Source organism: Falco naumanni, chromosome 5 (genome assembly GCF_017639655.2).
Source record: "Falco naumanni isolate bFalNau1 chromosome 5, bFalNau1.pat, whole genome shotgun sequence".
NCBI classification, from domain to species: Eukaryota; Metazoa; Chordata; class Aves; order Falconiformes; family Falconidae; genus Falco; species Falco naumanni.
In genome coordinates, this window is record NC_054058.1 from 8,731,658 (window position 1) to 8,753,319 (window position 21,662).

The 21,662-nt window shown below is 39.5% G+C and overlaps 1 protein-coding gene across 6 annotated transcripts in view; it reads left to right on the forward strand.

Moving 5' to 3' along the window:
* RIMKLB (ribosomal modification protein rimK like family member B) overlaps window positions 1-20,902 on the forward strand; it is a 58,352-nt gene extending 37,450 nt beyond the window's left edge. For 3 of the 6 annotated variants that reach the window (XM_040596348.1, XM_040596351.1, XM_040596352.1), the window contains exons 4-8: window positions 1,018-1,248; window positions 3,128-3,214; window positions 6,192-6,395; window positions 7,842-20,448; window positions 20,703-20,902. In XM_040596348.1, the coding sequence (XP_040452282.1) occupies window positions 1,018-1,248; window positions 3,128-3,214; window positions 6,192-6,395; window positions 7,842-8,305 (986 nt within the window). In that variant the 3' untranslated portion in view covers window positions 8,306-20,448; window positions 20,703-20,902. The remainder of the gene's footprint in view (window positions 1-1,017; window positions 1,249-3,127; window positions 3,215-6,191; window positions 6,396-7,841; window positions 20,449-20,702) is intronic. The other 3 variants (XM_040596350.1, XM_040596349.1, XM_040596353.1) reach the window with 3 other exon arrangements.
* Window positions 20,903-21,662: the final 760 nt, after the last annotated feature.

A 21,662-nucleotide genomic window follows, 5' to 3' on the forward strand; every position in this document is an offset into this window, starting at 1 on the left:
AGAAGTAACATCTTTGGAATAGAGCTAATCAGGTAATTAATCTGGGCTAGATCTGAATAGTTACAGCTGGCCTTTCACAGGCACAGAAATGCAGATGCCCTGTGATTTCTCAGCACACCTTCTTTCTCCTTTTTAACTGTTAAGGTGCTGACAGCAGTGTGAGCTGTGTGTTTTACACTCAAGTCAGAAAGCTTTACTTCGAACATAAGGCAAATGAAGTGAATATAAAATCCTGTTTGTCTTTTCCCATCCTCAGATGCCAGACTGTCTTTGTTGAGTATGGTGCCTTCCTGTCCAATTATATTGTATTCCCACTCCTGCAGCCTGTCTTTCAGTGTTTCTTTATCAGAGACAGCCTGTAAACTATAGGTCATGACTAAATAATACATTGGTCTTGGTGGCAAAGCGGGCTTTCCTTCTGGTTTCTGACTTAGTATCACAGGGTGCTGCCTTGTTAGCTGACAAAGTTATTCCTGAGTACTTACTTAGTATAAACCAGATATTTTTAACACAGGTAATTTCAACTACTGCAGGATTTGTTGTTTTTTAAGGGTCATATATAATCTCTGTTACTTTGGCAGTATGTTGTGTAATGTAATACCACAAACGGGGGATCAATACAGCTGGGACTGGGAAAGGTATGAATTGTGTTATGTAGGCAAGAACCAGCGGTGGGAGGCAGGAACCTCCTGTGCTATTGATACTGCTGATGTGAATGTAGTGTGCAGCTGACAGCCAGAGAAAGGATGACATGCCAACCTACAAAAAAGGCATTCACCCTAGGAAGGAGCCCAAGGTTGTGTGCCCTAATACAGTCTGTTGTTTGCCTGGTCCTAGTTTTCAGTGGGTTAAGTATGAAACAGCATGACTGACAAGATGCATTTTAGGGAGAGTTGAACTGTTTTAATGCTCGCTGTTGAAGTCTGGTGTCACATACAGTGCAGTATTTCTTTGCCTGTTTACCGTCTCCTTGAAGATCTTGTAGTTGATTGAGATGTTTTTCTTTTCCTTTTTCAGGTCTCCGGGTGAATGGGGAGCTCATTACTGCTTACCCACAAGTGGTGGTTGTGCGTGTACCAACACCTTGGGTCCAGAGTGACAGTGATATCACAGTCCTTCGCCACCTAGAGAAGATGGGCTGTCGTTTGATGAATCGTCCCCAAGCCATCCTCAACTGCGTCAACAAGTTCTGGACGTTTCAAGAACTTGCTGGTCATGGTGTGCCTCTTCCAGACACTTTCTCATATGGTAAGGCTTTTGGATCAAAAAGATAGCATAGTTGCCTATCATGATTCATGCTTTTGCAGTGCTGAAGATAAGAGTCAAGTTTTGGAGATCCGTAGAATTAAGTAGCATGAGGCTTGTTCCACAGATAAGTTCAGTAACTGGAAAAGGAATTTAAAGGCACAATAATGAGATTCTGGTTTTGGCTTTGTTGATTAGCTGTGGTGCTTTGGCAAGAGGACTTTAACTGTACCTCAGCCCCCCAACCAGCTAACTTTGGCTGTTACTACTAAAACACTTGGAACTCTTTTTTTCAGTTGCTTGAGACAACGGACAAGAACTTGGGGAACTAAATGTCATAGGATAGTATAAAGAACTAGACTTTGGTAAAACCTGGAAGTAGATTAAGCTTCTATATGAATAAAAATGTCTGCAAATATATTAGTTATTATGAAAGGATAAAAAGAGTACAGGCCCTTGTGTTCTACTTTTAGCAATTGTTTGGCATTTGTTTCCCACCAGAACAGTTAATTATTAATGGTTTTTGTGCCTGCCTCTGGAGTCTGTTGTTCCTGACAAGAGTGCTAGATTAAGAGGAGCCATTTGTCTGAGCTACCCTGATGCTATTTCTGCTTTTGATTACATTGTATTAAAGAACTGAAGATAGCTCTCAGCCTTCCTTTCCTTCTTGGGAAATACCAGTGCTTTCCTCCCCTTTCTGTAGTTGCACCAGTAGGCTTTTGTAATAGGAACTTGACAAAAACACAAACAAACTTGACAAAAACAAAAACATGCGTTTCCATTAATTCCTGTGAAAACACATTGGAGAAGAAACATACCGTTTCTTTATAGATTTCATTGCTCTAGCCCTGTGAAAAAGGAATGAGTTTTAAATTTTTTTGGGGGGAAGGGGAGATAATGAATGATGGGGTAACTGCAGAACACCGTTGTTCATAACTCCCTGCCACTTCTTTTAATGCTGGCCTCTGGAATTTGACAGAAGCATGACTTTTTCTCCTTTTTTCTTTTTTTTTTTTTAACACAACTATCAAGTTATCAGTGAGAGCTGGCTTTGCCAAGAAAAACAGGATGTGCTGAATGACATGATACTCAATGATACGCATTAAAATCCATGGCAGGGTAGTGATGGCTGCTGCTGGCTTTGTGACCAGTGTCTTGGCTTAACTTCTGCACTTCACTGCGCATGCTTTTAGAGGAGTTTCATCCTTTTGTCTGCTGACTTTCTTTTCTGTATTTCTTGTACTGTGGTCAGCCTTCTGTGAATTGAACTGAACTCAGCCATAATCATGTGAGTGGTCACTAAAAACTACTCTCTAAGGTCCTTACAGATGCAGTGAGATGAAAAGGTTGAAGTACTACTTCAGGCAGTAGGGCAAATGACATGCAGGAGCGTTAAGCCTTGGAAAGGGGGGAGGTGGAGATTTGGGTTGTTGCTGCTCTCTGGATTATACCTTGTCTTTGTATCCCATGTTGCTTTCCTGGTTTGTAGTTCGGATGGAACTGTTACCGGTGGTATGTCTGTGCTATTTTCCTGCTAGACATTTGAAAAGATGGGAGTTGATAAAGTAAAAGGGATAAACTGGACCAAGATGGTAGAATTGGGGCATTCAGATTTGGAAGATTGTATTGAGCCATTGGGGTTGTGATCAAGAGGCCTTTGTCAAATTGTATCTTCAATTTCAAAGGAAGTAGGAGTTAGTATCCCACAGATCACAAACACCTTCAAAGTCTGATCATGCTTTATGACCAAGTTACTCTTAACTGATAGTTTTTTTCTGCATTGTTTAAGCTGTAAGGGTGGGAGGAATGTGTGGCAATTACATCCCCAATTTGGCCACACCGGATTTGTGGCACATAATGTTGTTGGTTTTCTTTTTGCCAGGTGGTCATGAGAATTTTGCCAAAATGATTGATGAGGCGGAAGTGCTGGAGTTCCCTATGGTGGTGAAGAACACGCGGGGTCACCGAGGTGGGTGTGAGGTCAGGGGTGAGGGCAAGGAGTATTCTGAGCAGCACTCTTAAGATTTTTGTCTCGTCAAGGGATGATAGTTAAGAAGGTCTTCCATTAGGTGCTGGACTTCTTTGCAGTATATCTAACTTCTACCACCCTTCGACTTCTGAATGTTGAGTAGACTGCAACACTGGGAAGCAGTTTTAGTAGACCCTAGCCTTGCCAATAGCAGGGGCTTTGGGGTTCAAAATTATGGTGCGTTGGTGACTTCTGTGAGGAAGGCTTTGAACTGGAATAATAGAAGGTCTGGCCTTAGGGAAGTAAAGAGAAGCCTACATGGACTTTAGGGATGTTTCTAAACAGGCATAAGAAATGAAATCTTGGTTCATTCAGTCTTAATTTGACTTTTTTTACTTGACTTTGTCTATAATTAGGATTCTGATTTAAATAAAAACTCATGTATTGTTTGTCAGACTGGATCTGTGTTTTTCAGAATGACAGTGCTGGTGATAATACAGCAAGTTCAGATTAAATTGTTCTGCTATTAGTCTTTTGTTTTAAGTGTTGAATATGAAAAAACACGTCAATTTTGTTTGATGTTAGATAGTGATCTACTAAAGGAAACAATGTTTAAAATAAATTTCAGGGTTCTGTTGCACAGGAGGTTGCACTGGTTTTAATTTACTTTGAAACTAATTTAATAAATGCTAGAAGTAAAAAGAGACAAAAAACAAAGTTTAAGCACATTAACCAGCAGTTACCTTAAACAAAAGCTAAACAAAACCACACCACTTCTTCCTTCTTATTGTCTGTCAGTTTGTTCCCACTCTGTTGCTCTGGTGCATCTCTTCTGCTGGCATGAGTGCTTCTGTAGCCATGTAGTAAATAGATTCAGGAACTGATGTTGGATGAATCTGGATGGTTTTTTACTTGGATTAATTCCTTACATGAATTATCGTTTACTCACACAAATGCTTGTGTTGATGTAATGGAAGAGTGAGAGCTAAGGGCTGGGGCAGAGGAAGATCAGACCTGCTTCGGTTGGCAGTAATACCTGTTTATGTGGTTTTAAAGTGCTTGTGGAGCTGTGAAGCCAAGCTGGAGTCTGACTTGCAGCAAGCTGAATTTGACAACTGTGGAGTATCTGAGACAGTGGATTTGACTTGACACTGCCTCTTGTTAAGATCTATTAAATAATTCTAGAGTTTGAAGCTCTTGACTTTCTTCTCTTTTTTTTAGCCAGAATTCATGTAAATCTCAGTTTACAGGTTTTGCTTTAGAGTACTTCAAATCCCAGGCATTTTAGTGCAAACTTATGCATAGTACATGTCCTTTGACATTAAGAGAGTTGGGGAAACTTCTTCAGATTAATTGAAGAGCAGTCATTTGCAAATTGTATTTTAAAAATCAGGCAAACATGGTCATAGGTACTGGCTGATGCATAAAAGTCATACTGTTCTAGGCCCTTTTTCTGCATAGTTTGATGCTGCAGCACATGTGCTAATCTCATTTTTGCCAAGATGTCATGATGCTGCATAATTCCCAAGAACTAAGTAGGTCCTCTCCAAGGCATCATTCTTCCTATTCAGTTTTATGAACATAGTACGATTGTTAAGTGCCTGTAGGACAGCTAAAGTTGGGAATGGGAGAAAGCACATGGAGGTTTTAGCTTTCTTGTCATGATTTTTAAGCCTACATTCTGATACTCTGTTTGTAATGAGAAATTCCCTGTTCCTCGGGCAGTGTTCTGTGTTATGGAGACCATAAATCGTGACAAAGCAGAGGCTGCCCCGGTTGGGCTTTGGAGCACTTGGTGGAATTTTTCTTCACATGTTATTTCTTCTAGTTCTGCCACCGCTGCGTTTTTGTTCCCTTAGTTAAGATAGGCAGTTTATCAATTGATTTTTGTACTCTGTTAACACTAGCATAATTGAGTGACAGTTCTGCCACAGAAAATATTGTGCAGCCTTATTGCAAAACATAAACCTAACATGACACGTAAGAGAGCCCTTAAGAAAGGGGAAGAGGAGTTGTGAAATGTAGCTAAAGATGGAAAGGGATGCCATATTGTGGGACTACATATGAGGTAGAAAGTGGTAGAGTCTGTTTCAGGAGTGACTTTCATCAGTATTAGTAAAATTGGAGAAGAACGAATAAGTCTTTGGTGTGGTCTAGAAATTAAGGGAAATGAAAGGGTGTGTTTTGGGTTAAAAAAATCCAAGTTCTTGAGATGTTTGCTTGCACAAAAGCTAGTTATTTCTAAAGAGGATTTTGCCAAAATTGTAGCACATTCCATTCATTTTATGTCATGTGGAATCTTCTGCTAATTTATCGTGTATACTGTGGAGTCTAGTGTTTTTCCTCTGAATGTAGTTGTTCCACTGCAAAGCCTTGCTCTGAAGTTGTGAGCTCTTGTAAGTATTGGGAAGAACAACTCTCAGCAACTTCCTAGGTTGGTTCTGCAGTGGCACACTGGGGTGACTTCAGAGTTCTTAGCTGCTTGGTGTTTAACAGTTTTGTGTCATCGGTTCCTGTGTGTCAAAGCTGTAGGCTGTGTGTCCAGTCCTCTTGGATGAACAAAACTGTGTTATTTATTAAATATCTGCTGCTCTTTTAAGTATTTCTTCCTTTTTTCCTCATTAAGGACTTGTACCAAAAGGATTTGAAATTACAAGACCACCTTCTTTATCTAAAGCTGTTTCCTTTCCCTTTTTTTTTTTTTTTTTTTTTTTTTCTTTTCTCTCTTCCCCCCCCCCCCCCCCCCCCCCCCCCCCCCCCCGGCTTCTGAACTCTGTCAGTTACTGGAACATGTAGAAGCACTGAAGCAGTGAAACACTGATGACCACAGAAGAATTTGTAAATGAGTATAAGCTACAGATGGGGCCTGTGAGAATGGGCAGTGTACTGGTCGGAGGTTTCACTTTTATGTGCTGAATCACTGACACAGCTCAAATGGGTAGCTTCTTCCCATCTTGATGTTCTTTTCTTCATACAGGTAAAGCTGTGTTCCTGGCACGAGACAAGCACCATTTGGCAGACCTAAGCCATTTGATCCGTCATGATGCCCCTTACTTATTCCAAAAATACGTTAAAGAGTCCCATGGCAAGGATGTACGTGTCATCGTAGTAGGAGGCCGTGTGGTGGGCACCATGCTCCGCTGCTCAACAGATGGGAGGATGCAGAGTAACTGCTCACTTGGTAGGAAAAGCATTGTTCATAGTTTTGATCAGAATTTTTAAATCTAGTAAAAATCACAAACCCAACTGAAAAAAGCTGCAGGTTTTAGTTTGTATTAATTGTGTGTACTGTTGGGGGTTTACAGAGGAAACGTGAGAGTAAGGATTAAGTGAGATGTGTGTTGAGCAAACACAGAAAGAGAAAGAATCTCTGCCCAAAGTAATACAATGGGTAGGACGGATGAAAAGCAGGGGAAAGTTCTAGGGACACAAATGGAGCAACTGATGTGGTAGTGGCAGTGTCATGCTAATGCTGTGTTGTCATTTATTTCATCCTGTTAAGAGGAACAAAAAAAGGACGACAGAGACTGGGGGAGGTGGAGGAGATGGCCAGTTGGCAAGAGGGTAGAAGAGAGTGTTAAGGGAGGAAACTGTTGAAGGCAATAAACAGTTGGATTGCATTATGCAGCTGCTGTGCTGCATTAAGTCTGTCAGGCTCCTTCCTGCTGCCTTTTCTCCCAAAGAACCATGTCTGGTAGGAAAAGAGAAGAAGGTTGCTGCACTGATTGTAACGTTCTCAGAACTGAGTTTCTGCATGGCTTTGGGTGCAGGATGGGGGGCTTCTGAGGGTAGGAGGGTTGAGGCAGCCTAGCTGAAACAGTGCTGAACCTGAGCAGGTGTGGAGTGGTACAGTTTTGGTTAGTCAAAACACCCCAAATGCCTGAGAGGTTTTAGTTATTACTCGATGCTAAGGAAATACAGCCTGAAAGGTTTTCTGCTAAATGTTTCTTGGATTGTCATTGTTGGGTGGGGGTGGGTTTTTTTTTGGTTTTTGTTTCTTTAAAACTTAAGTGCTGTGATAAAATCAGTATCGGTAATACTTAGATGGTAGACTGTGAACTGGACCAGCTGAGGTTCGGACACAAATGTTCCTTAACTGTTGCTTTAGAGAGAGTAACCTATGATAGCAAGCTGAGAGGGACATGAGCAGATGATAATGACTTAAGCCTCTTCTCTCTCAAATTGTATCTGTTAGAGCTGTAGTCTTATCAAGAACACATGGTTTGATTTTGCTGAAAGATTTCTTGTGCTAATTTACAAGTATGTATGGAAAGTCTCTGCCTTAGAAAGAACAAGGGTGGTTTGTTAGGCCATGTTTTTAACATCCCAGGATCATAAAAATGTACAGTATCTTTCTTAACTAAAAAGTCAGCACTTAACTGTTTTTTGAACAAGTTATACCCTTGACCTGCCTTTGGCAGGTCAGAATCTTTTGAAACCCTGCTGTGGCTTCAAGTTCATTAGTAGTCACTGTGGAAAGGAGGTTGCTTTCTGAATCACCAGCAGTGTGCTTGCAGGCTCGCTTTGGAGCTTCCCAACCAAAAACCAACCAGTTATCTGAGAAGGATGTCAGTCACCTGTGACCAGACTACAGTCAGCAAGTTGGTTTTTTTTTCACTTTTTCTAGGTGGCGTAGGGATGATGTGCTCACTGAGTGAACAAGGCAAGCAGCTGGCAGTCCAAGTGTCAAACATCCTGGGGATGGACGTGTGTGGCATTGACCTGCTGATGAAGGACGACGGTTCATTCTACGTCTGCGAGGCCAATGCAAATGTAGGTTTCATTGCCTTTGACAAGGCTTGTAATCTAGATGTAGCTGGTATCATAGCGGACTATGCCGCTTCTCTCCTTACCCCCGGTCGCTTGACGCGGCGCATGTCCTTGCTCTCTGTGGTGTCCACGGCAAGCGAGACTAGCGAGCCAGAGCTGGGCCCTCCAGCTAGTGCCGCTGTCGACAATATGAGTGCTAGCTCCAGCTCTGTCGACAGCGACCCTGAGACCACTGAGAGAGAGTTGCTCACCAAGCTCCCGGGGGCTCTATTCAACATGAACCAGCTATTAGCCAATGAGATCAAACTCCTTGTGGAATGATGCCACATGTAAATAGATGACCAACAGAACTCTCTCTTGTAAATTTTTTTTTTTTTTTTAAACCAACTTGCAATGCTGTTTATCAGAGAAGCTCAGAGGAATGAGGAAGGGGAGGGTGTCAATTGAGAGCAAGAGTAAAAGGCATGCGTGCTGTGACTGCTGCCCCTGCTTTTTTGCAGAACATAAAATTGTGTTGATTCTTCAGCATCAGTTTTCTAATGAAGATGCTCAGTTCACAACCTAAGTAGGAATTTTATTTGGATGCTGCTTTGGTCCCCAGATGTATTGCAGTTCACGTGTGTTCACAGGCAGGCATTGAAGCATGATTCACTTGAAGATTTTCAGAAAGCTGTCTGGCAGCTCTCTAGAAACTTCTGTGAATTACTGCACCAGTTAAGTCTCTTCTACCTCTGTAAGACTTGATCCTGTAAATTGCTGAGTGCCTCAAATTCTCAATGTGAGTTTAAGGTGTTAAATACCAGATATTTCAAAGTTCCTGGACACCTACTGTTCCTACTGTTATAGATGGGAGCTATAAGTTCAGGATCCTTTTAAAGTCATCACTTTCTGACCTTGCAGGATACGGCCTTTCAAATGATGAGGCTGAGAGAAGTGTCAGTTGACTTAATGTGAGCTTTCTGTACAAATCTGTAATTTGTGCCATCTTGGTATTAATTGGCAGCTTTGTGTCTATATTTCTTTACAAAGCTTTTGAAGGAAGGCTTTAGTACTTGTGTTTTTCTCATTTCAAATCCTGATTTCGGAAGGTATGTAGAGGAATTGGTCATATTCTATTTGTGGCAGAAGTGACATGTTTTAACTATTTTTTGCATGATTGGAGGAGATAAACAGCACTGTAATGTTTGGTATACAAAATAATGTTTAATCCAATGTGAAAAAGAATTACACTAGTTTAAAGCAAACGTGCATCGACTTGTATTTGTTAGTGTTTTAGTCTTGAGAGAGATCTGCAATGTTAATGTTCATTTTTCTTTAATACATGCTAGTCCAACACTCCCTTCTCTATGCCTGCATCTTTAACAGTGGCCAAAGTGCAAACACTGCAGACTATTTCTTAAGAAAACACTGAGTTAAAGCCTGTACATTGGTGGGGTTTGGTGTGTTTTTTTCTTTTTTCTTTTTTTAATTTTATTTTCATTTTTGCCTTTTTTTGTGGGGGGAAACATGGTAAGGTGTGGAGGAGGGAAAATTTGGTTAAAAGTGATTAGATATCTAGAAGTATTTTAGAATAAAGCTGCAGTTCATAACAATACTTACCAGGCTTACTTTTTCCCCACTAAACATAAAAGCTGATGTTGGCAGAAATCCAAAGAGTATAACCGGGGAGAAATACTCAATTCTTAGCTTTGGGAAACTTGCAGCAGATTTAAAACAGAAAAGTTTAAAAACAAAAAAAAAACAAACAAAAAAAACAAAAAAAAAAAAGGAAAAAAAAAAAAATGAGAGCTCAGCCGGAATTAAAAAAAATAAATTATATTACCTAGGTCCACAAACAATTAACAGATTGATCCTGGACCCTTACGTGTGCGTGGTGTGAGTGCACACACTTGTGTGTGTTTGTGTGTGTGCATTTGCTTTGCTTCATTTCTTTTTGGGTTTTGGCTGTTGAGCTCCTAATTTTTTTCCAGGCTGCCTGATTTTCCTTAGTCCTTCTGGCTGTGCATTTTCTCATTAGCCTTGAGCTGTTTTGGAAAACGAATAACCAAAACAGATACTGAGTCCTTTTTTAAGTCCCTGTCTTCCCCCTCCTTTTCCTCCTCCTCCTCTTCCTCCCATTTCATTCTTTTCTCATTCTCTGGGTTTGTAAAGCCCTGGAACTATAGATATATATATATAAAAAAAGATAAGCCTCTTTTTTTAAAAAACAAAAAGTAAAACGTTTACAATTGAAGAATAATCTTGTGAAAATAGGGTTTGTTTGGAGGGGGGTTTTGTGTGTGCAATGCTGCTGTTTTCTGGATACTTTAATGGAGCATGTTCCATGTACCCTCTGAGGCTCTGCACTGCCCACCTCTGTGGCCCTTCCTCACCTCTCTGCTGCTCTGCTGTTTTATCTTCACTTGGACCTTAAACACAACTCACGGACACTATGCAGAGAGTCTTCAAGAGGCAATAAACAGAACAGTATTAACCTGCTTTATGGAGGTTTGATCATGCTTCTTTGTACAGTTTGGTTTTTTTTTATTTTAAAAGGAATGTAATAAAATGGCTTTTTTTTTTTTGTAGAATTAAATATTATTATTAAAATCAAGTGAAAGGTTGACTGTTGGTGTTAAGCAGGAGTGGACCAGCTGGTCCAGCAACAAAAGGAGCTTCAGCAGTAAAGGTATTTTCAAATCTTTCTTCCTGAGCTGTCAAGTGCGCAGGTTATACCTGAAGAATATAAAGGTCTTTAACTTCCATGAAGAGTTGCAGAACCACAATACATGAAGAAACCTAGTTTTCTAGTCACTGAGCAGTAAAGTATCTCTTCCAGAGGCTCTTCTCCCCTTGCTTGTTTATCTAAGGAAAATTCGGGTGGTGGTGTTTTTTTGGGGGTTTTGTTGGTTTTGGGTGGGTTTTTTTTCTTCTTTTTACTGGTAGGTGTCTGCACTCCTTGAGAGGCTGATAGGGTCAATCCTGACCTTTTTCTGCTGTGGCCCACATTGAGCACATGTGGAATACCAGCAGGGAGTAAACATCTGCTAGTTGGTGTAGTGGAACCTCTGTATTTCTATCACAGGAAACACCTTTAGATGAAAGAGCTGGTAACTGAACGTTCTGGACTGTTTTTTGAGTCTCCATAACATTTTGTGGCTCACAGGAACTTTATATTTCTTTCACCCTTCCAAGAATGTCCAGGTTTACAGCAGTAAAATTTGTGAAGTAAACAGAATATTTTTTTTTTTTTTTAAAGACAAACAACGGATTGAGAGATGTACAGTTTGGCTCCCTTGGGTTAAGATGCTGCTCTGTGGCTGGTTCCATGGCTAGTTTGGAGATAAGTTGTGCATAGTGGTCAGGAAGGGAGACAGGATTTGAGGCATCATGTACTTTTGTTTGAACATTGGGTATTGATACTGCATGAAAACCTTGCCTAAGGGTTCGTTGGTAGAAATGGGCAAACTTGTCTCATGTATTTACTCCCTTATTCATTGCTCCTGAAATAGCAAAACGTACAGAACGGGCTGAGGGTGTGAGGGGGGTTGTCTTGTTTTTACTTAAAGGAAAAAAATGCTAACAAATCTATCCTGTGGGTAACCAGGCAGTGTTTCCCATTGAAGGTGAACTTTACAGACATAAGCTTTATACACTGTATTGCCTTCAGTTCCATACACTGAAAACCACATGCTAAACTTTCATACAGTCGCACTAACACTACCTCCGTATGTGGGTTTGGAAGCATGTGCTGAAAAAATGGTCAATGTAGTGCTGGGTTACGATAGTGCCGATACAGCTGATGGTGATACAACTATTTCTGTATATTTTAATGCGTGAAAGAGCCAGTTAGAAACTTTTGTTTGCAAGAGGAAGTTTCTTAACCTACAGCTGATGAAACTTTGTTCTTTGTAACACTGGAGATTTTCTTCTGTTCAACTTCCCATGTTTATAATTGATGTCTTGCTATGTCAATGTACGGATTGTATCTTAAGCCTTGTATTTAATGTTTTAATGTGTTTTATAAAATCTTTTCTTGGAATGTTAAAGCACCTCATCCGTAATGCAATGTCAATGCTTGCTGCATACGTGGACTGTTAACATTTTTTGTTCTCAGCTGATGGGGAGCATTTTCTCCCACTTCGTGTGCTATCTTTCATGTGTGATACTTACTCAGGAAATAACCTCTGGAACATCCGTGTATGTCAGACATGAAGGAGATACCTCTTCAGATGTTATACTGGACTTCAAAATCCATCTAAATGAAACCAGTGACATTTGCTAAATCTTTCTCCCCCTTCCTGCAAAAATCTGTTAAATACATAAGGGACCTTAAGGGCTTAGAGAGACTTTGAGAACAAATTGCATGTACAGTATCTTTCTCATGGCTCACTCTTTTTGAGAAGGTTTTTGGGCTTTATGGCTGGTGTGAGACACACGACCCACTCCTGTTCTCTCTATGGAATAGTAGGTGCTCGGACAGGTAACTTCTGTTGCTACTGCCTTCTTTAATTTTTAATTTTTTCACTGTTGTAGGAATTGTTTTAACTGAACACTGCAGGATTTATAACCAGATGTTTGCTGCCTTTTCCTTTTGTTTTATTTCTTTAAGTCTTTCTTAACCTTTGAGAGTGACTTTTGGAGCATTCTGATGGTGGATTTTGGCCTGGTGTTGGAAGCCTCCAGTCCTCTCATATTTCCAATTTGAGTTGAAAAGTTTTTGTTTTGTTTATTTGTTTAAACTGATGACACAAGTTAGATGCACGAATTTCGGGTGGCATTTGTTGTTGCTCTATTTTGTGTGACTTACTCTCCCTTTTTTTACAGAAACGTGTTCTAACAGTTCACACTTTGTTACTGTTCTTTGCAAAACTTTTCAGGAGCCAAAAAAGTCAAACAATCCAGAGAAAACCTTCCCTTCTCCCCTTTCTGATGGCGAGAGTGAGAACTTATGAAAAATCCTTGAGAATGTTCCTTCCTAAACTTTTCCCCCCAGTAATGCAAGCGGGTAAAATGGTAAACGCAGCAGTTTGGTGACATCCAAAACCGACCTGTTCTCAGGTAAATTGACTCTTTTCTGCTCTTACTGTACCCTTCATAAGCTTGCTAACTTGTCTGTCTTCCTTTCTTCCCATCAGTTCATTGTGGTGAAACTTCTTGAATGATTTCTTTAACAGTGGTATTTAGAGAAAATCCTATTTTCTTCTTTATTTTCCCTCCTTATACATGTTGACCTTTAAGAAAACTGTCACTGTCCTTTGCTTTACTCAGGTGAGATGAAAGTGAGTCCCCTCATGTAAGTATATGAGGGATAGTTTTATAATGCATTGATTCCACCTCGTTTTTATTGATTCAAGGTAGTTTGCCTTCTAATGTACTATTTTAGCTTAGGGTTTTGAAAGAGATGATGCTTTCCATTTGCTAAGTGAACATAAAATATAACTGCCTCAATTAGGAATTGATAGGTATGAAAACCTAGTATGAATGTTAAATTAAATCTATTAAAATTCAATAGAGCAGTATCCTGTAAAGAGGACAGATGGGAGAATATGTGTGCTAAAGTAAAAGACTGTGGAGCTGATTATTTCTGTTTGTGGAGGATGGGGCGATGCATTTTACGTTGCCCTTACTGCTGTATCGCAGTACTTGTACATTATATCCTCCTCTGGTAACTTGCTCCCTTAATCTCAAACCACTTAAAAGTGCTGAGAACTTAATATTTTTTTGCTTCGTTTAAGGAGGAGAATCTGTATGTTACTCAGAGGTAAATATCAAGACAATTAGAATATCATTCAAAGCAGAAGAATATGAGCCTACAGACAGGCTTCAAAGTTTCCTGATGCAGTATTTTATTTCCCATGACATCTATAAAGAATTGGCACTTGTTTCAGATTTTTCCTGTGTACATGAATAACTCTTCAATATCATATAATAGTCTACTTCTCATATTCTCAAGTTATATTTTCCTGAAACACAGCAAATTTATCAGCACTACCACAAATTGCAGCTTCAAATTAAGGTGGGAGGGAATAATTTTAGAGCCAAATTTTGCTCTGGGTTACACTGAGATAAACCTGGAGTCGCTCTGTGAAAGTCAGTGGAGTGATACATAATTTCACTGGTATAACTGAGTGTATAATTTGCGTCTTTAATTTTACTTGCAAGATAATTTTACAGACCTGTTATACTTATGTTTCCAATGCTTTTTCCTTTCAGACACACCCACTTCTTGCGTCTCAGCACTGGGCAGGCCTATTCCATTATTTGTGTATATTTTTGTGCATCAGCTGCTATAGGACACGGGTGTAACACTTTCAGGCATGTGGTTGGGTGTCTTTTTTTGGGAGAGATGTGCGGTTTTGTAATAATGTCTAAAAGAATTTCTTTTCCTCAGATTCGTTAACAAAATTCATGTTGGCTTACAGTTTTGTGTCTCCACCCTGAATTTATATATACACTATGTGAAGATTTTCATGAAAGAAAGACAATGCTAGTTCTTTGCAGTGTCTGCAAATGGTCATTGGTGAGGAGAGTTGATCAAAACTTGCTGCATTCTGCAGAAGTTAATGTCAATATTTAATGTTGCTTGAAAGGTGGTTTTACAGATCATGCTCTTTCCTCTTCATGGAATGGCTTTCAAAGCTTTGTATTGATCTTGGTTGTGCCCAGTGCTTTGCCTAGTGTATGGGGAAATGTTGTAGAACTTGAATAAGCCATGACATCTTAGACAAAGGATGATGATTATGTGCGTGCTGAACAAGAACTTCTTCTATATGCCCTTCTGCTGCAACAGAGTAATAAAACTGGTAGGTGGCAGCAGCAGCAGCAGAAGCTCATGTGACTGACCTGAGGAACCTCCAGTACGGGGAGAAATGGATTGCAAAATATTAACTGAAGTAAGGGGGACGGAGGAGAGGCAGAGTCCCTGAGCTGTTCCTTTGAATGGTGAGTCTAATTTACAGAATTCTAACCATCAAAAGGCTAGCTGTAGTACAATAGACACATTGATCTGTCTGATTTGGTGTTTGGTTACCGTGTGTCCTGGTTCTGATCTTTGGTTCAATGTTCCATTTTCCCCACTGCCTCTTAAGGCAGAGTATATATCTTAAAATACTAAACTTCGCCAAAGTTGCCGCATCTTAAGGGTATTGGAAAATAAGGCTCGAAGGAATTTATCTAGTCCATCCATTTCTCTGCTCCACAGGATGATCAGTTGTGGTTACGCCATTGGTGACATGGTTGCTTTAACCTGGTTTAAGAAACAGGGAATAAATGAGAAAGATTCTACTGTCTTTACCTGTGGATTTTTATTTTATTGAGGTGAAACGCATCCTTACTGTAAGCCAATGGTCAGCCTCATAGGTTGAGAGCTCATCTGCTCCTTTTTGCCCATCTGCTATGCAATGCTGCTTCTGGGGTGATTCTCTTACGTACTTCTTGTACATGTAGGTCTCTTCTTGAAATGTTCTTCAGTATTCTATCACAATGTTACTTGGTGATAACTGAAATGACTGTTGTGTATACATATAGTTAGCATTTCACATCAAAGGCTGGTTCCTTTGACTCAAAGGCTTTGTACCCCCTTGAGTGTGAAGAACTCAGATCGTGGTATTGTCAAAAGGCATACTTTTTGTGCAAGGAGCGTGGTTTACAAATGCATATTATAAGCAAGCAGCCTCATGCTGTAGTGACACTTTAAGAACTCAGAATTTTCATGTGATGTGTGATGGTAGCTTGAGATTTAGGGACAACAGCATCACCTATAACAAATAAATGGGTTTGGCATTAAGTCTAAATCACATCCTTAAATCACTCTAATTTTGTCCAGTAGGGTGCGATGGTGCACATGTATTCAAATGAATCTAGATTAATTTTTCAAAATTCTGGTATGACATTTTCTATATATAAAAATCCTCTTTAAGACTCTCTCCTCTGTTTCTGAATCCTAGTCTCTTTTTCATTAGTTTAACTAGTCATACCAGTAAATCCAAAGTGGTAAGTACAGAAGAGAAATTGTTTCCTGGGTTTGTACCAGTCATTAGCCCATTACAATATAATGAAAAGGATTTAAGGACTTCTTATTAATTGGGATGCTGAAATGTCTTTACATAACATTTAAGACAAATTTGTTTCTACATAATGTTAAAGGATTTTTATGTAAGGGGGAGGTAAGAACAGGAACAAAGTAAAAGTGCAAAATGTTCTCAAGTACCCAAATGCTATCAGTCCCAAACCTGGAAATATTAAGTAAAAGCTCTAACAGGAAAAATCAAACCCCAGATCCATTATTCTCTTCCGTGAATCTTATGTAGATACTAATTACTGTGTAATGATAATAGAGCACCGTATAGATGAAAGGATAGATGCTTTAGAAACCCTATGATAGTAAAGGGCAGTGTTACTTATGGAGACTTCATATATCTCAAGATAGAAAAAGTGTTCAAAGCGCCAACAGTTAAAATCCTTTTTGAAAGTGTGAAATGCAGAACATACCATGTTTCTACTTAATGTCTAACAGCTAGTAGTTCTAACCACCTCTTCAGTTATCTAGTAGACCAGTGGTGTCTCAAACTTTTTTGATTGCACATTGCTATCAGTAAAAAAACATTTTGAGCATGCAATGTTTAATTGTTATGTACATGTACTACTGTGTACATTATAAGTCATACACAAACCCGGAAATTAAAAAAGGGTGAGATAAAGATGAAATGAACACAATTTTAAGCATTTGTTTCATTGTAGTTATTAATGGTGCAATAATTTTCTTCCTGTAGTCTTATGTATGGGTTGTCTTCTGTAACCTGCTGGGGAATGTGCACTCCAGTTAGGAGATGGCTGATGTAGACATCAAAGAATTGTTGTTGCACTTATCATTAGTATGTTCCAGTATAACAGAACCTCCTTTTTAAGTAAGTGTCCTACCAGAGATTAAATTACGGACCTCTAGTAGGATGATTTCTCTTTCTGAAAAGAAAGTGAAAGAGGAGAGAACAGCAGGATGGGGAAGCACTGATGAGCAGTCTGGCATAGGGGAAGTTTGGATGTGAATCAGTTGAAGATGTGGAGAAATGTATCCAAGTGGATTGGGGAAAAGGTTGTGGTCAGAATATATACCAATATACAGAACACCACAGTAGCTTTTGCATTTTAACTGTTCCCAGTCCACTTACATCTAAGTGTTAGTTGATAAATTCCAGTTCAGTTTGCTGTTGTTATCTGGGGTAGTCACATAAAATTAGGAACAATGCTTACATATAGGAACTAAGCTGGATCAGAGGTTTTTGATACCAGGCAACTAAATAGTCTCCAGTGCATATCAGGTACATATCATGGACAACTGGTGTGCTTTTCTCAGTGGCATCTCGCTTTTCGTGCTGCCTTTAAGTGTTGTGTGAACCACAGGCTGGAAATCCCAGAACTGAGTTATTGCAAAGTGAAAGGAGATCAATTGTACAAAGTGAAAAATATTTCGAATGGAGATTTGAAAAGGGTCCCATTAAATAGGATGATGAGTAAAGTCTATGTGTGAGATGAAGCTCATAGAAAATTTTTTAAAATGCATTCACACTGGAGATGTGAAAGAGAGAAAGTGAATTCTGGTGGTAGAGGCAAAGGAGTCTGAAGCATATGTCAGTCTGTCAGCAGAGATAGAGATGAGGCAGTAAAACGGCTTTTGCTGATCTTGAGCATTCCCAAATTTTTGTTGTAAGGCAGAATCTCACCAGACATCCTGTATGTAATATATGCTAGGCATGCTAGCCTTTGGGAACTGGGTATCAAGGAGGAGAGCTGGAGATTGATACAGAACTGTTGGTATGGAAACTGACTGTAGCAGTTGCCTACTAGGATGGATGGTAACGTGGATTAAAATGTGCTGCACTGAGTTTAGATGACCGCAATACTTGGGAAGAAAGGTGGTTACCTGGCCCTGAACATGGGCTTATTTGCCCAGATAAACCTGTAGCCTTTTGCTTCTCAGCATAGTGAGGAGTAGAGGTAAAGAACGGCTGAGCAAGGGGACAATTGTAGGTGACTTAGAGTCAACGTTCAGCAAAGATTTTGGGTGTAAAACAAGCAGGAATTTAGAGTACTCTCCCAGATCCTCCATGTTTTCACATGCGGCTGTCAGTACAAGAGGATTTATTTTTTTTTTTTTTCTACTACATGTGACATAGCAAAGCATCTTGTTCTCTGCAACTTCGATGTGGTAGAGATTTGAAGAATGCAGAATATTTTTCATTCTTATTATAGGCTTCCATGGGTAGGCAAGGGGTCGTGTTTATGTGAAAGGAGGAATGGTTAGGTTCCTCACGATAACTGAAAAGCGGATTACGGATTAGGCTGATAGAGAAATTAACATTTACATTGTGCTTGGGCAAGGTATTTCTGCATCCTCCTTTTGTTCCATTTAGAAACAGTACAAGCGTTACTGAGTACACAGAGCTTGCATAGTAGTATGTCAGTGTAAGCTCTGCCAAGTGTGTATGGGGGAAGGGCTTATAAAAGATTTATGTGAATTTCTGTGTGTCAGCTTTTTTATTTGGAGGCAGTTTGCTGTATGCAACTGCGTATCGTACACTGTCTTAGTGTAATAGATTTTTTTGTTTGTTTGTAAAGAGTGAAATGTGTTTGGGAGTTAAATATGTCATTCTGTTGTCCATTTCTGTAGGAGGCAGGATGGTTAAGCAGTCAAAATGCATAAGAACTACATGACTAGTTATATCCAAAGTCTAGTGCCAGTTGAGTACTTGATGTTGCCGGGTAGAAGGCTTTTTGGTTTATCTTTTCATAAGAGGAGACAAAGAAACATCTGAGAAAGGACTTTGAAAGTGTTGCATACATTGAATTGCATCTTCTGTTACCATTTCTCTTTCCTTTCAGAATGTTTTGATGTGCTGCTTTGATGTGCATGTATCTTATTAAAAAAAATTAGCTGCTGAAATGTCTCTGGTGTGTAGGCTTGAGTCTGGTCAAACAGGGCAAACCAGTGTGGAATGCTCTATAATCACAGATGGTCAGCTGTGCTAATCTTGGCCTTGACCAGAGGACGACAGAGTGTGGAAGTCTTTTTTTTTTTTTTTTTTTTTTTTTTTTTTTTTTTTTTTTCCCCCTGGAAGATTTTGCTGGGCTCTATGTTTTTATTGCAATATATGCAGTAGTGGCAGAAGTCTTTGTCAATAATATTCTGTATAGCTGTCACTAGAAAGTGCAGTGGCTTTTGATCAACGAGTTTTTAAATTTCCCTTATGTAATGCTTTTCCTTTTTCCTTATTCTGTTAATCTGTGGTTTAATGTAATATGATATATACAGTTTCCTAAATCAGGAGTTAATTTTTGTGTTAGACAAATTGCAGTATAATTGAGTAATTTTAATACAGGAACGGAAAAGAAATGAAATTTTATTAGAGGTCATTGGAATTATTTTCAATAAAGTATTGTAATCAGAAAAAACTAATTTATCACATTAATGCATTTTCAGAGATATATGCTAATTTCCAGAATTTATTGGGATGATATCTCTTGTAAAAAATAGCATTTGCTGTTAGAGAGGGAGGACAAATCCATATTACATTAGCCAGTAACCCAGTTGTTGCTACCTCTTTGGCCAGTCATGCATTTTTTTCTATGCAGATTTCCAGTTTATGGTGGAAGCAGTGATACTACTGAGCTTCCTTGATGCTTAGTTTATCTCTGTCATAAAATACTTACATTTTGGGGAGAAAGGAACTGGAGAGGTGAAAACTGTACACAGTGTTACCTGGACTAAACGGGAAGGTGCCGTGAAGCAGAGAGAGAAGACTAAGCGGTAGCTGTATACGCAGGTATCCTTTCAGTTCTGTCTTACCAATGTAGCGGGAGGCCAGGAGTCAAGATGACTGTTTCAGTTACACCGTGATAAGGAATGGGAATGTCGCATTGACTTTTGTGCAACTGTAAATACTTCATATCTGGTGTTTACAAGAAGTGTGGTTTGCCCAAGGGTGCGTGTGCAGTTTCTCTTATTCCTTGCTACTGCTGTGCAAAGCACTGCCTGCTAGTATTTATTGTCTGGATTCTGTCTGTTCAGTGGTATTGTGTATTAAGCCTGAAACTTGTATAGTATTTTGTGATTTTCCAGGAGGAAACTTAGTATGCTTGTGTGCATATTTTCCCATCCATCTAACAAACACAAGGCCAACAGAAACAACACAGATGTTATGGTTACTCTCCCACCCCATCTTTACAACAATGTATGGGAGGAGTAGTGCAAATGTAATGTGATGTAGGAATGCTTGTCCGTGCCTGAATGGAAATGTTTGTTTACCAGATGGCAAATACTGAAGCTTTATCAGTGAGAGAACTAGGCAGAAAGAGGCTGCAGTCTGACTTTGCTAAACTTTTACACAATTTTTCCTCCGCATGAAATATTTCCACAGGAATGTAATACTTGTGAAAGATGCTGGATCATCAGTTGCAGAGACTGAACTCCTCTACCCACAGGAAAGGTAACAGGAACTAGATCTTACCCTTTAGAACACAGCCTTCACTGCATCTCACTCCTTGACCTGGAAAGGCCTTTTCCAAGGTCAGAAGAGGAGTTTGGTACCCATGGCTCAGTCCTTGGTGCACCTATAATGCAGCTATCGAGGAAACCAGATAAATGACAATTCAGAGATCTTTTTTTATGATGTGTGCTTAAATTTCTGATATTATTATTTTGGGGAAAAAGACTAACTTCTTCAATGATTTGTTTCTCTAGGTTTTTCTGCGCCACCAGGAGGTCTTCTCTTCCCTCTTATGGGGACACTTACCTCTTGACAATACTCCCTTCACAATGAAGGGAAGCAAGGATGGACCAGCAGCAATGTGGAATGGGGTGATCCCCACACTTGGGGTTAACAGTCATAATGAACACTGTCCTACTAACATGGAGAGCTGAATAAAAGAGTTGAATTCTGATTGATGAGAGTGTGAGGTTCTTTTTGGTATCTTCTGCAACAACTCCCCTTGAAGTGCTGGTTAACTTCAGAAATCTGTTGATTTTGTATCAAAGCTGCAGCTAAGCCAGAACAGTAAAACACGTTGGATATTCTTCATTATATTACACACACACACACATAATTTCATTCCTAAGAGTTCTAAAATGCTTTATATTTATACAAATAATCTTCCCAAATGCCTTGGAAAACCTCAGTATCAGGCCTTTGGTTTTATCAGTTGTGTTATGAGTTCGCCTAAGTCACTGAGAACACAAATCTCTTGAGTTTGAAAAGGAAAATCATACTATGCTGACCATGTTACACTGATAGCTTTGGTGACTACTAGAGAGAAACAGAGCTGCAACTCTGTTAACCTGTCAGAGGTACTTCAGCTATTAGATAATGTGCCTTTGGATTTTGAGGCCACAGTGGAGCTTGTTATAGACATGGTCATGTAAACTTTTACTAAATATTGTTTCTGAAGAAAGCTAACCTTTACAACCTTAGGTTATACATCTTGCACATCTCTCTTGGTTTATTGTTAGTGAAACACTGTAGAGAGTTAGACATATACTAATGCTATTTCTATAACGTGCCTTCTTGAAATTTGTATTACAAAAGTGAAGCAAAAAAGGGAAGCAAGATAGTGAGTTGGTACACTATCAGTGAACACCTCTTGACAAGGTAGAGTGTTCAGGTTTTTTGTAATCTTTTCCTTCTGTCCTTGTGGCTAAATCTTT